At 30.0% G+C, this 20,680-nt stretch overlaps 1 protein-coding gene across 1 annotated transcript in view; it reads right to left on the bottom strand.

The window, feature by feature from the left end:
- LOC107456595 (complex I assembly factor ACAD9, mitochondrial) overlaps positions 1–3,083 on the bottom strand; it is a 68,764-nt gene extending 65,681 nt beyond the window's left edge. Inside the window, exons 1-2 of the mRNA XM_071179683.1 lie at positions 2,964–3,083; positions 1,529–1,767 (exon numbers count right to left, since the gene is read on the bottom strand). Coding sequence (XP_071035784.1) covers positions 1,529–1,762 — 234 coding nt within the window. The 5' untranslated portion in view covers positions 1,763–1,767; positions 2,964–3,083. The remainder of the gene's footprint in view (positions 1–1,528; positions 1,768–2,963) is intronic.
- Positions 3,084–20,680: the final 17,597 nt, after the last annotated feature.

The following is a 20,680-nucleotide window of genomic DNA, read 5'->3' as shown; positions in this document are numbered from 1 at the left end:
CCTAAAAAAATAAATAATAATTTGATATAGAAAGAAATTTTTAAAATGATATGACATTGTTAAAAAAGCAAAGAAACTTTATGTCCCGTGAGTTTTTCTTTACATAAATTCCCCCCTAAATAGTCTTTTTTTTAAATTAGAAAATATAGGATTGACCAAATATTTAAGTAAGATTTTATTGTTAGAATTATAAAGCAATATTGTAAATAAGTTAGAATTGTCCAGGTTTCATGAACTGCAATTGCAAAATTGTTTCAATCCAGTTCTTGTAAATTTATTTTATAATCATCGTTGAACAGCCGACCCAACTTTGGGTTTACAACTTCTACTCCGTAGCCTTGTAATTTTGCTCCCAATTAAAAAGACAAGGGAACTCCTGGATCAAGTATTGGAAGAAATTTGCCTTCATGGAGGACATTTTGATGGAACTAATCCGAATTTGCATTACATGGAGAGGAAAATCTCAAACGATTATCCTGACAACAAGGGGACTCCAACCCATGATCCGTCTACCACTGAGGATATTTTACATCAGCACTGTGGTCGGTGCAATCCGCATGCAGAATTCATATCGACCAGACATCGCTGGGACTTAAACTCGGTTCACATCAATGGAAGGTGAACACTCTATCCCCTGAGTCACCTCAAATAACAGTTCATGTAATTGAAATAAATTAAAATCAAATATGTTATGACCGCCACGAGGTGATTTCAGACTTTACAATTTAAATTTGCTACAAAAGAAGGCTATAACTATGCTATTGCCATATCCTGGCTATTTCTGTAAATATCAATGTTCCTCACTTACATATTACATTAATAAAATGCAAAATATTATGATGCAAGATAATGAATAAAAATTCAGTCAATATACTTAGCCTACTGCACAAAGTATGTCAATAAAAAATTAATTGATCACTTAATTAAATATATACCAAAATGTTTTAAGTAAACACATTTTTCATGAAACAATATATGCATTTCAAAAACTAGAACTGAAAAATTATATTTTTATTAGCAAAATAATATTTCTACGGCTAGAAATTCTATATCATTTGAAAGAGTGATAATTAAAATTAAGGAATGAGAATGGAAAAAACTAGGACAATACCTAAAGATGTTAATTTCAAAAACTAGAACTGAAAAATATATTTTTATTAGCAAACTAATATTTCGATGGCTAGAAACTCTATATCATTTGAAAGAGTGATAATTAAAATTAATGAATAAGAATGGAAAAAGCTAGGACAATACCTGAAGATGTTAATTTCAAAAACTAGAACTGAAAAATATATTTTTATTAGCAAAATAATATTTCGATGGCTAGAAATTCTATATCATTTGAAAGAGTGATAATTAAAATTAATGAATGAGAATGGAAAAAACTAGGACAATACCTAAAGATGTTAATTTTTGCAGAAATTATCTAACCTTAAAACAATAAATTATACATAAATGAACTAAACTTATAACATAAAAATTAAAGGAACTTGTATAGCATTGAAAATTAGTAAAGTTACCGACTTACAGTATCAAATTTACCCAGGAAAAAGTTTTTCAGAAATGGAGGTCTTTTCCATTTGGTAATAGAGGGCTTAGAGACATGAATCTTTTCTTGAGTCACTAATTCTTCTGCATGTGCACTCACAGTAGAATACTTTAATGAATAAATTGCAGGAGCATAATTAAATTTTTTACAACCCTTAAATGCAGATTTGGTCTGCTTTAAAACAGGCCATAAATATTTCATTGATGGCTCCATGGAATCTAAAATAAAAATACAGACAATGAGAATGATATTTTGAATTAAATAATTAAACTATTGCAATACTTATGTTTAAGTTCAATTTAAGTATACTACGAAATTTTTGGTGCAGTAAAAATTTTGTTGCAACTTAACGACCCCACTGATGCTTAATAGGTTTCTCGATCTCTTCTCCCATTAAATGGAGTAATAAGTTTCATAGCTTGTTTTGGATAATATGCTTTTGTGGAAAACTCTATTTGAGGAAAAATCTGAGCATTTCTGTAGAATACTTATATTAGAGCAGTTTGAAGCTAAATATAACAAATTGGAACAATAAAGAATAATAAATAAATAAAAACATAAAAGAGACATTTGCATTAGAGAAGTTTGGAAAAATCATCAACTTTCAGAAGTATAGCTTTGTGAAGTTCTTGTTTAGGAAAACAATGTGAATTCTTTTCTGTAGAATACTTACAGCAGTTTGGAGCACAAATATGTGGGAGATTTATGAATCAGTCACTATAGATGCAAACTACTATTTTTTAACTGCGGAAAATTATAAATAATTAAAAAAACAAAAACAGTGCAATGGTTTGACTGAGGATGGATATGAGTCATACCCTTCTAGTAGGTCCCTTTCTGTGTCGATATTTTGTAATTTATAGCGAGACCCTGCCCGATTGTGGATCGCATTTGGCATAGTTGCTGACATGTAATCTAGCCCGAACATGAAGAGTTGGAACAATTAAAAAATAAAGTAGGGACAGATGAGTTGGGTCATTTAGAAAAACTATCGATTTTGGGAACTTTTACTATAGTTGTCTTTGAGAAACACATTATTTAAATTCTTTCATGCAGAATATACTTATTTTTAAGCAGTTTGGAGCAAAAATGCAAGGGGCTTTTATGGAACAGATGAATTGGATCAGTTTGAAAAACTATCACAACATTGCAAGTATTAGAGATTTTAATTTAATACCATATTTTAGCATGAAATGAAGTTATGTTTTAATTTTGTAAGCTATATATTAATAATGAAAAATCATTAAAAAAGCTGAAACAAATGTAGTCTAAAATTGATGTAACAGCTTAACCCGGCATTTTTAAAACATTGATTATTTACACATTTTTACAATATAATTGATTAGATATCAATTTTTTTAAAAATAATTTAGCAGAGTAAAAAGTATCAAATTTTAAAAAGCCAAGTACTTACTTAAATAATACTTAACTAATTATAAATAAATCTTCAAAACATTTTGCATGCCCTTTTAATTTCAAAATAAACAAATATAAAATCTCCTGGTTACGATTTTAGCTTTGATCTCACTGAGAGAGACTTCCACAGCCAAGGGATTTGGATTTTGTGGATCCGTCCTGAGAGATTAATTCGAACTGACGCGCCAATCAAGGTTGCGCCAATCTCTTTGCATCTGATTCGCTTTCGATCTGTCCCGCAGTGGACTGATCGATAAGACACGGTTCTCAGCAGATCACCGAAGTCAAGCATCACTGGCTGCGGTCAGTGTGCGGGTGGGTGACCACTTGGATCAGTCTGCGTAGGGACCGAGGGTGTGCGGTATTGGTCCTTGTTAAACTGTGCTACCGTAAAATGCTCGACTTCGCGCGCAGGTCGTCGGGCTACCGAAGCGGGGGTGCCATCCCCTCCGCAGAGGATCAAAATTGTGATGGCATGTCTTCGGATCATCCTCCGGGATGTTTACCAGACCGTCGCCAATAGCCCATTGTGCAGCTCTAGTGCGACGTAAATTAACAACAGCAACAGCGCTTTCGATCTTATGCTGATGCGATCAGAGCGGTAGGCTATCTGATCCAGTTCGAACCACCCTTGAACTTTCTAGAAAGCCGAAACAAAAATATTTTTCATGTAAAGGACTTCTTTTTGTTCTGAATGTAAACAAAAATCGGTTCGAAGTGGACTTTCCTTTTTTTCCAGTTATGCACAAAGCAAAAATTATTGTGTAATAGAACCGGCTGAAGCTGAAGCTCTTTCATTGCTGAGGAGATCCCCTTACTTATGAGGCAAACATAAACATTCAAAACGAAACAGTTAAGAGACTCCCATCATTTGCGTTGTGTATTATTTATTGCTAGGGGACAGAATTGCTTGAACATGAACTGCTGGAAAGAAATGATCGCGTTGCTTACATGAAATAGCAAGCTAGCCTCAAATCGCATTTATATAGCAAAATTTTTTTATTGGGTTTATTTTCTGCACAACAACAGGAAACGAAAGATCCGTTGAATATTAATGAAATGTGGGTAAATATTTAAGTATCTTTTTTTTTTGAAAAAATAAATAAATTAATAAATAAAATAAACAATTATCTAAGTGACAGTATTCAGCTAACTCTCTGAGTTAATACATCTTATGCATGCATGTGGTTCACGATATATGTGATCTAGACACATTCATTATTCTTCTAAATAATTTTTGCTTAATTTTTAATATAATTACAGACGTGTGGCAACCCTAAGCCCATGGTAATATTATAAAACCTGCCACTAGACGGCAGCAATTAACCTTCGCTGTAAGCAGCAAGCACAGCGTGTCTTTTGAACGACCAATAATTTCCCTTGTCGGGAGTCAATAGAACGCGCCAGGTATGGTCGAGAAATATCTATTTCCTTAATCCCAATGCATCTTTAATTTCTCAATACTCATCCCAACCCAACAGACGAATAAAATGTAGAACTTAACGGTAACAGATCAAAACAAAGCGTACTAATGCAAGGTGATCATTGCTCTAACGCAACTTGGGCTCAAAAAAAAGAAGGAAATATCTGGGGTTGAGGGATTCATGTTAACATGCTACTGATGAGGATAATATGACGAAATGACAGAAGCATTCCCTAAGAATAAAAAAAATTATTGTTTGTTTTTAAATGAATCCTATCCTACATTAAGAAAAATGCTACTAATGTTTTTTTTTTTTAAAAGTTAACTTTATTTCTTTAGTAAATTTCTTAAAATTTAAAGTTATTAAACGAAGGAATGCAGATTTTTCCATTATCTGCGCGTCTACCTGAAGGTTGTTATGTCCAGCTTTTACCTCGTATTCACAGAAAAAATATTCTCAAAGATACTTGTTATGCATTATTTGAAATAATGAAATTTTTGGCAGCATCACGGAAGTATTTTTCATTAATGAAATTTGTCATAGTAGTTAAACGAGTTATCTAATATCGAGCGATAATAATAATATATTATGTTTCAAAATGCTTTTTTTCAAATATGCTTCCTAAAACATGACTTTAAAACCAAAATTCCTAATATTTTTTGAAGAAAATTCAAAAATGTAATTTTAGATTTAATTAAAAAATGACGTTTGTTGCAGATTCTCTCATAAGGAAATATTTTTTGATTTGTTTCATCAGGTAAATTTAAGGCACAACGTAAAAGGCATTTTAGAGCAAGGTTCAGTGGCGTAGCGAGCTTAACTCGCGCCCGGGGCACAATACCCTTTTAGCGCCCCCCCCCATTCGAAAACCGTATAATATTGTATGTAAAATATACTCGCAAATTAATAAATAAATAAAGTAAAATAAATAAAGACATAGACTCTATCTAGGCTTTAAATTTGAGACAAATAATGTAGTTGAGAGAACAAGACTAGATTTTGAAATGCATATAATCATCTAGAATTAGTTCAAAAGATACCTATCATTTATTTTACATATTTATAAAGAAATATTTTAAAAACACGCAGTTGTAAAACAATAAAAAAGTAAATATTTATTATCTCTAAGGAGATACATATATTTAATAATCATATGATTATAATACATTAATAAAACTAATTACTATGTCTACATTTTCAGTGCTTTTGATGAAGCAAATGTATCAATAATATCATCAAAATTGATCATTTAAAATTTTTCTCTTTCCACACTTAAAAATGCTAGGTCACTTAGGCGATCTGTCAAAATTAATTTTAATTTGCTGAATGAACGTTCGCAGCTAGCAATTGATACTGAGATAGTCAGGAGTATTTGAANCCTCGGACCCCCATATTTCCGACGCCAGTGCCTCCTTCTACTTAGATGTATGAAAATGTACTACAATGTACAAATTTACTACAATGTACTAAATGTACTACAATGTATCAAAACTGCAATAAAAATAGGGGCTCCACATTTCAAAGTCTTCTTTTGCAAATATTTAAAATAAAAAATAATAATATTTAAAATAATAATTAATTTATTGGATTGGATTTCCAGAGGATGCAAGGTCATCTTCTTGATCCCATCTACTTACATGCTGTTATTTCGACAACTAAGATATTGTATCCGAGGTTTTTACGATAAATCAAATAAATGATAAAAAAAAGTAAATAAATAAATAAATAACTCGATACGATTGGTCTTTCTGAAATTATGAGGTTTCCATGTGCAAAAGCCAGAGAAGGAAAATCACATGCCAATTGAACTTAGAGTTTTCAAGTTGCAAGAGTTTATATGTATAAAAAGGACTAATATATGTAAGATGGATAGTTTAGACATCATAAGGGTTATCTTCGTACAAAGTATAATTCGAAAATATTACTTTATACAATAAAATGTTTATATTTCTTGAAGTATATTAGTCATATTTGATGTCATTCGATTAGGCAATAAAAATTACATGGGAAATTTACGCATACAGTCCATGGGCAAATTATTCGACGCACTATAAGATTCTATGTAAAATCGTATTCTTATCGGGTGATACTATTCAGCTTCATTGTTTTTATGCTACGGAAACCGGTTTGCACTTGTTTACGTTCTTGTATCAATGGTTAAATTAGACGATATATTATATAAATATATAATATTTAATATATCAGATATTATACTAGTATATTTTAATAATTATTAGAGGCACTTATGTGTTTTAATAATTACATGTTTTGCACGAGTTTATATACAATACTTTTATATTTAAACATACATGTAATGGGTTCTTATTCAGGAGATTGTTTATATACATCCCATTTGAAATTATTTTTAACGTAGTACATTACAATGTTAACCAATTAATACATGAACATAAACAAGTGTGAACTGGTTTCAGCTGCTTATAAACAATAATGCTGTATAGTATAACCTGATAATTAAGATTTTACATAGAATCTTATAGTGAGTCTAATAATTTTGCCAGGTAGACTCCTTTACAGGTGCCCACTTGTCTGTAGAAATTTAATATGAGTAAATAGGTATAAAACTGGAAACAGGACTAAATTTTTCGCCAAATCAAAGGACACCCGAATCTTCACTCTAACCCCGGTATATTTTAATTGAATCATTTCAACTATCGTAGAAAAAATTGTTTTATGACAAGAAACAACAATTATTACTTCGAGGATGGTCAGTGGCAGCGGACAGGTATCTTAGGCCCCTAGTGATTATATATATATATGTAAAACAAGGGTGATGTCATACTTTTTTCGACTAGGTATTGTTTTAAAGATTCTCTTAAATTAAAATATTTTAAATTTTGTTGATATTTTTAACTAGTTAAAAGATTAGATTAGAAAATTAAAAATATGTAAAAATTAAAACATAGAGTATTAAAAATATATGAAGTAATCATGTATCACATTTCATTTTTATGTATCACGTATGTCCCCTTTTTTTAAAAGTCTCAATTGAAAAATAGGCATAATTTATTTATTTAATTACAGTGAAGTAAAAGTGATGTTACTTAAATCCAATAGGTACAGCGTTTTAAAAATATAGTTTTATTTAGAAAAGAACATTTTGTCTGTTAAAGTTTTTGATGAGAATGACATGAAATTTATAAATGCATAATAATGTGTCATGTAATCCTATGTGATAAAACAATCAAGAATGAGGTCAATTTTTTGGGACATATTTTATTTTTTTAATTATATAATATAATAAGTTGCACTATGTAATAAAAAGAGAGAGAGAAAAGTAAAAGTTATGAAAACAGAACAGAATTGTTTTCTCAAAATAATGGACCCTGGCTTCCCAATTATTGGGGGGGGGGGCTTACGAACCCGTCGGACCCCCATGGTTCCGACACCAGTGCCTCCTTCTACTTAGATGTATGAAAATGTACTACAATGTACAAATTTACTACAATGTACTAAATGTACTACAATGTATCAAAACTGCAATAAAAATAGGGGCTCCACATTTCAAAGTCTTCTTTTGCAAATATTTAAAATAAAAAATAATAATATTTAAAATAATAATTAATTTATTGGATTGGATTTCCAGAGGATGCAAGGTCATCTTCTTGATCCCATCTACTTACATGCTGTTATTTCGACAACTAAGATATTGTATCCGAGGTTTTTACGATAAATCAAATAAATGATAAAAAAAAGTAAATAAATAAATAAATAACTCGATACGATTGGTCTTTCTGAAATTATGAGGTTTCCATGTGCAAAAGCCAGAGAAGGAAAATCACATGCCAATTGAACTTAGAGTTTTCAAGTTGCAAGAGTTTATATGTATAAAAAGGACTAATATATGTAAGATGGATAGTTTAGACATCATAAGGGTTATCTTCGTACAAAGTATAATTCGAAAATATTACTTTATACAATAAAATGTTTATATTTCTTGAAGTATATTAGTCATATTTGATGTCATTCGATTAGGCAATAAAAATTACATGGGAAATTTACGCATACAGTCCATGGGCAAATTATTCGACGCACTATAAGATTCTATGTAAAATCGTATTCTTATCGGGTGATACTATTCAGCTTCATTGTTTTTATGCTACGGAAACCGGTTTGCACTTGTTTACGTTCTTGTATCAATGGTTAAATTAGACGATATATTATATAAATATATAATATTTAATATATCAGATATTATACTAGTATATTTTAATAATTATTAGAGGCACTTATGTGTTTTAATAATTACATGTTTTGCACGAGTTTATATACAATACTTTTATATTTAAACATACATGTAATGGGTTCTTATTCAGGAGATTGTTTATATACATCCCATTTGAAATTATTTTTAACGTAGTACATTACAATGTTAACCAATTAATACATGAACATAAACAAGTGTGAACTGGTTTCAGCTGCTTATAAACAATAATGCTGTATAGTATAACCTGATAATTAAGATTTTACATAGAATCTTATAGTGAGTCTAATAATTTTGCCAGGTAGACTCCTTTACAGGTGCCCACTTGTCTGTAGAAATTTAATATGAGTAAATAGGTATAAAACTGGAAACAGGACTAAATTTTTCGCCAAATCAAAGGACACCCGAATCTTCACTCTAACCCCGGTATATTTTAATTGAATCATTTCAACTATCGTAGAAAAAATTGTTTTATGACAAGAAACAACAATTATTACTTCGAGGATGGTCAGTGGCAGCGGACAGGTATCTTAGGCCCCTAGTGATAAATAAAATTACACATATCCACGATTAAAAACCCCCAGAATTCTTCATTTTCGGTGAAAGCATAATTTTATAGGTTAGCGTTAGTATTTAAATAAAGAAATTTCTCTTAAAAAATAAAAGAAAGAAAGGCTCGGCTTCAGTAATTGTTATTGCCTTTAAATTCAATACAATTTTATTAGAGAAATCTTAGTAGTTTCGTAATTGAGTTGACAATTTCGCATATACACCGAAGAGCCATTACGTTATGACCACCCTCCATCTATCACAATGTACTCGCCCAGGTTTTCATGGTTTCTCGCCCAGGAACAATGTTTTCATGGGGCACATTAAGACCCATAATCCTCATAGAACAATCCCTAACGTCTGTAAGCTACTTGAACATAGTTGCAGACCAGGTTCACCCATTCATGGCAACAGTTTTTCCTGCGGGGGATGGTGTTTACCAACAGGATAATGCACCATGTCATAGGGGTCGAATCGTCGAGGAACATTCCAGTGACTCCCAAATTCACCTGACCTTAATCCAATAGAGCATTTGTGGTCCTGCTTGGAAAACCAAATTCGTGCTGCCACGCTACCCCCTCGCAATGTGAGGGAATTGCAGGACCAGTTGGTGAGAACTTGGTACCAGATACCTCAGATTACCTATCAGCACCTTGTGGAATCATTGCCACGGCGAGTGCCAGCTGTTTTGAGGGCTAAAGGTGGTCATAATGTGATGACTCTTCGATGTATCTTACCATTTATCGAATTAGAATTTTCTGAAGTCATATTTGAAAATAAGAAAAAAAACGCGAAATCCACTGACGTGATTCAGAAATCTGAAATATTTTAGTAAGTACAACTGATGCTTGGAAGTGATGTTACGCATGGTAAATCGTGGTATATGCCACAAATCAGTAGCCAATGAGGTTGGACAAACTAGCGTGATATCTCTTGCAGCTTGCAGGTTTCCAATCAAACCTGATCCGAATATTGATTTAATGTAATAATGAACCAAGCCTAATAGTTGTGACGTTAACACGCCAAACATAACCAAGTGATTTCAGCGGTATTCTTTATCTCAATTTGCAAGTATACCCGTTTGTAAGAATATGATTTTTAGCATTTCACATATTTTCAAATCTTGATTAGCTTTTTAGATTTTGTTTAGAACATAGTTTTTGAAATTTTTCATTACATACGAAATTTCATGATTTTTTTTTTCCTTTTGCTTTCTCTAGAGTTACTTCTTTTTATAAGTATGCCTATTTATCAATGTAATTTTATTCATTAGCTTACACATAGTTTGCATAAAATATGTCAAAGAAGAATCTAAAATACTGTTCGATTTATAATACCACATACGAATAATGTCTATACAGATTACGATTAAAGATGTGCAATAATGTTGCGGAAAAAAAGTTAAGGCTATGTTAATATATTCCTATTCCTCTATATTAAAAAAAAGGACGTAGTTTCTGCAGCCGTTTTGGGTGTTAAGCCTGATGTTTTGTTTTGCTTCGAGAAAACTGCAACATTTAGAAATGTGACATTATTAAGTGTATAGAAAATATACAGGGATTACGATGAAATAAAAACATCAGATAAATAGTTCCAGAATTTCACAGAAGAACAAATATTTTTTGCATTTGGGTAAATGCTTTATCTTGCCTTACTCGGGCGTGGGGATCTTAAATCTGAAATTAGTTTTGCTCCTAAGGCTGCAGACTTTTTTAAAAATGACATTTTTAGTCTATTTTCTGTCGAAATGTACAAGCTTTAAAACCCTATATACAACAGGTAGTAGGATAACTTCTAGGGGTTTAGGGCACATCGTCAGAATTAATATTGCATAGAAATCCATGCTCGGAAATGCCACCTGTTCAGAACCACACTAAGAAACAGTTGGAAAGAGTATGACGATATTTCTAAGCATGGGTTTTTATGCAATTTTAATTCTTGATGCGTCAACTCCCCTAAAAATTTGTCGCAAAATTTATGTGATTTCCTGTTATACATAACGTTTTTTAACGTTTCGACAAAAAATTTATTGCGATCGGAAAATCAGTAAAAATTATATTACTAGAAATAACAAAAAAAATTAATAAATAAATAAATAAAACAACTATTTATCAATTTCGAATATGTCAACAGACTCAAACTGAAAGATTAATTATTGGATTTGTTACTTTTTCCAAACCTTGAAACACATCTCAACTTTTTAGGGTGGAACATGTCTATATCTTTTTGTAACACAACTCTATTCCCACAATTGCTCTTAAATTACTGTTATATTTGTAACGAAAAAATAATATTGATAAGTTTATAGTTCAATTGTGTATTATGTTCATGTCGGAAATATAAAACCCATGAGCAATTTTGTGTCATATTTGTGTCAAAAAGATAATACCTATGATGTAATTTTATGTGATATTTCTGTCGAAAAGATAATACTTATGATGCAATTTCATGTCATATTTGTGTCGAAACGATAAACCCATGATGCAATTTTATGTGATATTTGTGTCGGAAAAATAATACATATGATGCAATTTTATGTCATATTTGAGTCGAGAAAAGAATTCCTATGAGCTTATGAGGCAATTTTAGAACAGTCCCTACCTGGGGATCATGGGCATTGATGGGTTAAGATTGTAATTAAAAAGCAAATGAAATAAATGCCTTGTTGAAGTACAATTCCTTTCTCTATGAATCGGACAATTTTCTCAGAACAGAGAACTTTCTTCCTATGTGACAGAACAAGTGTGTGGAACCTGTGATGACGGAAGAAAAGAATTCTTTTCCGTCATTAAGATTGATACATTTGAGTGTAAGTGACGAAAAAAAAGAGCAAGAATTATTTCCGGGACATCGAAGTGTCATCGTATTCATAGACACTTCCTGCCGCTTATAATAGGACGTAGGAAACGTCATGACTTGAGTATGTTACGAATGATAAATTTGTACAGCAATAAGTGAATTACTTTTTTACTTTATTTGATCGTCATCAAAAAACAATTGCAGATTAAATACAGAATTTAGTAGAAGAATATATAAAGCCCCTTTTATGGCTTAACATGATCCTCCATGTTAATGGGGTTACAGCTCATCCGAAATTACTAAATCAAGATTATGCAGTATATGAAGATATGAGAAAACATGCCATCTGCAGTAAACTGGACCTACTTATTTTGTTAAATATCAATCCATTATTATCATATTAAAAAAATGTAATACTATTAATGTGCTATTGCATGTAAGCAAATGCATAGCTACTAATTTTACCGGATTTTCTGGAAGATTTTATTTTTTATATTTCAAGTGATAGCGAAACTAAAGCTTTTCTGTTTCATACTGCGTCTTCATAAATTTAATTTATAATAATTTTTACCATCACAATATATAATACAAATAAACATACATATATAAATAAACATACATAAATAAATAAATACATGATTACTGCACTTTCAAAGCATAATGTTAGGTTTAAAGGAACGCTTCGTTCACGAAATTATGCGCCTCATTTTAGAGTAATGCAAAACGTTCCTTTATAAAAGAAAGTGGTAGGGTATTAACCCATTCCGTAACAGCGAATTTAAATTGAGAACTTTAGTCTTGCAGGACATTAACAAATGTGACCTTAGACAGTACTTTGTAACTGAAGGGGTATACTTTAACTTCTTTCTTTTTTTACAATAGCAGAGGAATTCGACGAAATATTTTGAAAGACGGTAGAGAACTGCAAACTAGAAATTACAGATCTTCGGTAAACTTTTTAAAAGGTTCAAGGTCTTGTAACACTACTCAATGGTAACGCTATATAGAGAAACAAAAGATATTTCAGGAGAATTAAGAAACAATAGATTTATGAGAATTGAAATATGAGAATTGAGAAACAATAGATATTTCAAGTTAATTATATCTACTAATTCTTTTTCATTTAAAGGAAACTTATAAGGGTGAAAAATTGCTGAAGAATATTCTTGAGATGCTATAGTAGAAGTTAAATTAAATAATTTTTCAGTAGCCCGGACTAAAACTTGTAGCTTTCACTTTTCTATTTTTTTTCCAGGACGACGCAACCCTATTTTTCTATACTTATTCTTTTTTTTCACACTATAAACCATCTTAATTAACAGTTTGGTGGATTAATTATATTAAAATCTGAGTGAATGTTTTTAAATATACCAATGTGAATGCTTCCAAAATGTTACACGTTATTTCAATGTTACACGTCTAAAATGTTCTTGAGTAAAACTTTAAAGAAGTGCTTTCTGCCAAAAATCAATAGTTTATTCCATAGTTCCATCAAGCAACCGTAGAAAAAACACGTCAAATAAATCACGAAGCATGTTTTTTTTAAACATTTTTTTATATTTTTAATAAGCAATTAATTGCTAATGCTTGCTGACTCTGAAAAAATACACATAGAAAGCTTAATATTTTTTCCTGATAACCTCAGTCCGTTTTGTAGCAATTTAAAATTCAATAATTGCATAAGAAATCATGCCGTTTAATGATTTCAGTTGAAACGCAGCAATATTTTGAGTATAATCCATTAACGTCTAAATGTGTATATTTATTTATTGTTACACATACATATGCAGACATGTGTGCTTATAAAAAAAATAAAAACAATTAAAAAAACGTAAGTTTTTGATAAACTGAAGAACAGGTAGCAGAAATTCGAAAAGAACTTTTAAAAATTATTTTAGAAAAAAAAAGGAGGAGAAGGAAAAGAACCAATCTATTAAAATTTATTAAATGGACTCTGGGCATACAATGGCTAAGAAATCATTTTCTTCCACTAGCTACCATTTCAGTTTAAAAAATATTCCATAATTACCTCAAATCCAATGATGTTATTATATTATCGCGATGTTCCTAATTAATTAATTAGTTATTCTTCAATCACCATCATAAAGGTTGAGTTAATTGTGTGATAAATTGAGGACAACTAGTCTGTGTAGCTTAGGAGTTGATTAATTTTTATAAACTCTTGCATAGCATTTTAACACTTGACTATTAACTGTTTACAATGTGATATATATTTTCAGATGCTTGTGACTCGCAAAGAAAAAAGAAATGGCAGTCTTTACACAATGAGTTCCGGCTAATTAAAGTTTAAAAACTCTAACGCTTTAGATCAAAATCTAGCCAATATAATTTGATTTTATAAATTAAATTAATTACATAAATACATTGAGTGAAAAAAATCTAAATAATATGAATCTGAATTTCACCGAATTGATGTTGAGTATGTGTGTGCTGATTTATTGAAAAATGGCATTGTATGCACCATGGATCTTGGTTCATTAGTATTTTTGTGCCCCAGCGGTGAACATCAAAATCTAGCTCCTGTAGTTTTCTGTCGTAAACTTTAATTAAATTAGATACATTGAATATAAATAAAGTGTAAATTTAAACTTAAAATTTTTTTACACAATAGGTCTCGTCTCATCAGGGACCGATCAAGACAAATTCAGGCCCAAGGCCTACCATATTTTCCGGGCCCCTTACAAGATATTTTGAAATTAAATTACGGAAGAGTAGTCCTAACAATTGAAAATAATCCATTAAACTGCATGATTCAAGAGAAATATTCTAAGAAATTTTGAAAGCAGACAATTGAAGATTATATTTCTAAGATAAAGTTTACGTATCTATTAATTAAAGCAAAATATAAAGCAACAAAGCAATGTTAATTGAAAATAAAAATAGTTTGGTGGCCACAAGCAATTGAAATCAGTGATTTTTGCTAAAAGTCACTGATTTTTATTTAATACTGTTTGCTGTAAAACTGTTTTTTATTTAATACTTAAACCAACACAAAACTAGCCCACCTTTCATTAGGCTTTTTATTAATTTTTGAGGTCCCTCGGAAACTGTGGGCCCTAGGCCCATGGCTATTGGGCCTAGGCGATAATCATGCCCAGCGTCTCATAAGTATTCTCAAATACTGATGGGACGAGAGGACTGCAAATCAAAATCTAGCTTCTCTAATTTGTTTTCTCAAACTTGAATAAATACATTGAATGGAAGAAAAAAAATCCAAATAATCTGACACTGAATTATTCTGAATATTTACACGTTGAGTGGTAGAAATTTCATTGTTCACACAGTGGGTCGCAGCTCATCAGAGTTTGGGGAACTACAGCTCTGAAGATTAATATCTAGTTCCTGTTTTTTGTTGTCAGAGGCTTGAATTAATTTAAAGAAATACATTGACGGGTAAAAAAAAAGTCCAAATAACCTGAAGTATATTAAATATGAAATTTCGTACGTAAATTACCCATCTTTTTAAACACACCCGAACGGTAACAATAACTTCGATGTTTATCAAGTGGGGGAATCTATAAAAGGAGGGGATGAGAGCAATAAACGCTTGGGCGCTTCTGAAGAATAACGTTCAAAGTTCTAAAGGCGAAAGTGGCGCCATTTTACCGACCTTGAACTTGAGTTTCTGCCCAAGTGCCTTGACCTTCCAGCAGTTTTTCCTGCAGTGTTTGGCGATGGACTTCGCCAAATAAAATATCATTATCCGGCTGCAATCAAGAGGCCGTTCATCGTATACCAGAAAATTGACATAACGTTCTCTAAGTATTTCGAACTCAGCTGAATGGATTCGGAAACAAAGAAAAATAAAGGATTTGGGTCGAAGAACCACGGAGATTTTTCAACTTGGGGAATTGTTCGTTACCCTTGCTGACTGACTCTGAGGAATTTCCACTATCAAGTTAACAAGATGGACTTGATGAGTGGTCTTTGTCCAAATGAGAAAAAGAGATTGCTATCAGTCCAGCAACGTGCGATGTCGTTTTTTGTCAAAGGTTACAATAGAACTATAGACGAGGGAGTAGAACATTGGAAGATGGCTCGATTCTTTTTCATCAAATATTTAATATTGTTCTCGAATGTAATTAGAAGATGGAATCGCTCATCAAAAGAAGGTTTTTAAACTGCGCTCGGAAAGAAAATAGTGATGAGGAAATTGCTTTATTCCAGCTCCTTTTCTGCGTCCATTGTAACATTCTTAACTACCACATCATACATTCTTATTCGAGAAAGAGAGAGTTATGGTGGTAAAAAATTTTCCGTTTTGAATTTTTTTTTAATGGGAAGCATCTATGGCAACCGCTTCTTTCCTTGAATATAAATTATACATTAACTTTTGGAATTCCTTTCAAGTAAATGTCACAACTGCCAACTCTTACGCATTTTCCGCAATATCTTATTTTTATATTAAAATTGGTTGTTAAATCTATACTTTCAATTAATTTTTAGCATTTATAAGTTTAAAATGATTTTGTACACCACTACATCTAAATAAATTGAACTTATATATAAATGTTTAACTACCTCATGATAGTGCGTTTAAACGTTTACAAAATATGAAGTATATATTTATGACTATAATTATTATCCAGATGCCTTTCACAACCACCGGGAATAGTCATCGTTAGAAGCATTAAAAGTTGGCAGATATGGAATGTGTTATTACTGTTACAGGGTAGCCACAGTCTGGAAAAAATAAAAAGTGGTGACGAATGTCCTATGAAGCTTTATGGAAATTTCATACATTTTAGTATTAACCTTTCGTAATCTTTATACTTTACAGTGTTAATAATGTAGTTGTTAATACCTGCCAACTTTTACGCACTTGGCTTAAAATTTTATTTCTATATTTAAAGTGGTAGTAAAATGTATGCTTTCTATATATTCTGGGCACTTATGAACTAAATTTATAATCTCTTTGATCACCACTATTTTTAAAAAAATTAAGCATGTATATTGATATGTAATACTGTCGTGGTAGTCGCCGCATAAGCATTTTCAAAATACAGCGTATGTTCCTGCCTAAATTTGTAAATTAAATTCCATTGCACTACCACTTTGGAAAATCATACTCGAAAGGACTAAAAGTTGACAGGTATGCATTTAAAACATCATCATCGTCGAAATCAATCTGGGTGCCTGAGGCCGTCAGCGGGCCCTTCTCCCACATTTAAAAAATATGATGCAATAAATTTATATAATAAGCAATAATCATAAAATAATGTGGTAACGAAATGTTAAGTTACAATAAATTCAAATTTCAAAGAGGTGATTTTTGATGCCACCGTAGGTACAGAGATGCCAGATTGCTCCGAACAGCTGATAAACATTTTCGAATTGTAATTTTTTAGTGTATGATTCATGGTTTAGTAAATACTATTTATTGGGTTCTTACTTACCACTATCAAGTCTGGTTAAGACTTTTAAAAATTAGCAAAATTAGCGGAAAATCTGCAAAGTTTAGTTTGTAATTCCTTACCGTTTTTTGAAATATTTTGTTGTGTCCAGTGCCAGAAGGTATCAGTGGAGTACAAAAGATGAATTTAAATTTAATAATTCAACTCATCAGTATTGGCACATTGGAAATTATGTGTATTTGGATTCATCGAGTCTTTCAGTCCTACGTTAGTTCAAAATTATATTAGAATTTAAACTGGAAAATAGAGGGGGCAAGCAAATGTCATATATATGAGAATTACAGTAATTTAAACATAATTTACATGACTATCTGCAACAGCATAATTAAGGGTACAACTAATAGTGAGAATAATAGTTAAGTAATAAAAAAGTAATAAGTTAAGTAATAAAAAAATGATTGATGCATATTAACACGAAATATCTTGCCTCTGTCTGCGCAGTGAGTTGATCACCCTGGTAGTTTCCAATCGTGCCGAGTTAAGCTGTGCGTGTGCTAAAACTACTTAAAGTGTCTGGACAGCAGACAATCTGAAATAAAAAGGCTGTAATTTGACTCAATTTTGAAAATTCATATTTGAAAATTTGATTGAAGTTTCTTGCGGTATAGCTACTTGCGTCGCTATAGAATTTTGTATTCTGTTAGGCAAAAAAATTCGTTCATATCATCTACATTATAATTTTTCCTCAATAGCCTATTGCTGATGGCTTTGTGAGCTCCAACCATCCATTTAAATATTTGTCCTTCTGTTTTGGTTAATTTATCTAAAAGGCTCGGCAAGCGTAAGTTAGTATTGGCCTGATGGCTAGAATATAAATGGTACGTTTAGCGTAAAAATCAAGGTGAGAATAAATTTGTTTAAGGAAGGGTTTTAAGACATGATACGCTCCTTTAGCATTTTTTGATGTCTTCCGCAATAAATATATACCAGTTGAGGTTTTTGGTAATGTGAAGATATTTTACTGTTTTGGTTTGAGGTAAATTTAAATAGTAGAAACAATTCTGTTCTTTGTTTTTTTGTTAATAATAACTAGCTGATCAGTTTATCGAAGGCTATTCTCAAATCTCTATAACCGGATGAAATGATGCTTTTTTGCAAATAATATGCCAATTCTATAACTGATCTGAGTTTGCAATAGTTCTCATGACTATTAGATAAAGTTTAGCCTATCCTTAGTTATCGCTCTTTTTGTTTATCTTGAAAATGGCACAGTTTTTAGAAAATCAAAAACGTTTGTGGTTTAATTTTTAATATTTAAAGAGTAAGTCATACGCTGCATTATATCTGGGCAAAAAAAAAAAATTAAATGAAAAAATTTTTTGTTCAATTTCCTTTAGTGATTCTCGAGATATAATTTTTTTTAAAAAAATCAATGGAATAAATAATTTTTGTTCACTTTCCTTTAATGATTCTCGAGATATTAATTTTTTTCACAAAATAAATGAAATAAAAGATTTAATTTTTGTTCAATTTTTTTAAAGATACTCGAAATATAATTTTTTCAAAAAAAAAAAAAAAAAAAAATCGAAAAAAGAAATGNAAAAAAAAAAAAAAAGAAAAAAAATACTTGAAATGAGCTATTTAATTTTTGTTTCATCTCCTGTAGTGATTCTCGAGATATAATTCTTTTTTAAAAAATAAGGGAAATAAAAAATTTAATTTTTGTTCTATTTTCTTTAACGACACTCGAGATATAATTTTTGTTCTATTGAATTCGTCTCACCTTCTATAATAATTCTCGAGATATAACTTATTTTGTAATATAAATGAAATAAAGAATGCAATTTTTGTTCAATTTCAATAAAAATTCTCAAATATAATATTTTTTTAAAAATAAATGAAAAATGAATTCAATTTTTATTTAATTTCTTTAGTGATTCTAAAGATATAATTTTTCTTAAAAAATAAATGAAATGAAAAAATGTAATTTTTGTTCAATTTCCTTTAATGATTCTCAAACTACAATTTATAAAAAAAAATCAATCAAATAAAAAACTAAATTTCCTTAAATGATTCTCAAAATGGAATTTTTTTTTTTACTACATGAACTAAAATAAAAAAATTCAATTTTTGCTCACTTTCCTTTAATGATTCTCGAAACATATAATTATTTTGAAATGAAATAAAAAAAACAACTTTTGTTTGATTTCCTTTAGTGATTCTTGAGATATAATTTACTTTGAAAAATAAATGAAATAAAAAAAATTCATTTTCGTTCATTTTCTTTATTAAATCTCGGGATATAATATTTTTTTAAATAATAAATGAAATAAAAAATTTAATTTTCCTTCAATTTCCATTATTCGGTTTCCTTTATTCTCGATATATATTTTTTTTATTAAAAATAAATGAAATAAGAAATTTGAATTAATTATAGCTAATTAGAATATTTTTTTTTTGAAAAATTATTTTATATATCTGGGCAAAAAAAAAAAATGAAATGAAAAAAAAAATTTGCTCAATTTCCTTTAGTGATTCTAAAGATATAATTTTTTTAAAAAAAATCAATGAAATGAAAGATTAAATTTTTCTTCAATTTCTTTTGATGATTCCCGAGATAAAAATTTTTAAAAAAAGAAATGAAATAAATCATTTTTGTTCACTTTCCTTCAATGATTCTCGAGATATTTATTTTTTTCACAAAATAAATGAAATAAAAGATTTAATTTTTGTGCATTTTTTTTAGAGATACTCGAGACATAATTTTTTCAAAAAAAAGAAAAAAAATACATGAAATGAGCTATTTAATTTTTGTTTCATCTCCTATAGTGATTCTCGAGATATAATTCTTTTTTAAAAAATAAGTGAAATAAAAAATTTAATTTCTGTTCTATTTTCTTTAACGACACTCGAGATATAATTTTTGTTTTATTGAATTCGTCCCACCTCCTACAGTAATTCTCGAGATACAATTTTTAAGAAAAAATGAATGGAATAAAAAAATTAATTTTATTAAATGATTCTCAAGATGGAAATTTTTTTTACTACATAAAATAAAATAAAAAATTCAATTTTTGTTCACTTTCTTTTAATGATACTCGAGATCTAAAATTCTTTTAAACTGAAATAAAAAAATTAACTTTTGTTTGATTTCCTTTAGTGATTCTTGAGATATAATTTCTTTTGAAAAATAAATGAAATAAAAAAAAATAATATTTGTTCATTTTCTTTTTAATTCTCGGGATATAATATATTTTTTAAATAATAAATGAAGCAAAAAATTTAATTTTCCTTCAGATTCCTTTATTCTCGATATATATATATATANATATATTATTATTATTAA

Source organism: Parasteatoda tepidariorum, chromosome 4 (genome assembly GCF_043381705.1).
Source record: "Parasteatoda tepidariorum isolate YZ-2023 chromosome 4, CAS_Ptep_4.0, whole genome shotgun sequence".
In the NCBI taxonomy this organism is placed as follows: Eukaryota; Metazoa; Arthropoda; class Arachnida; order Araneae; family Theridiidae; genus Parasteatoda; species Parasteatoda tepidariorum.
Note: the sequence above shows the minus strand (reverse complement) of the source record. Positions and strands in the feature narration are given on the sequence as shown.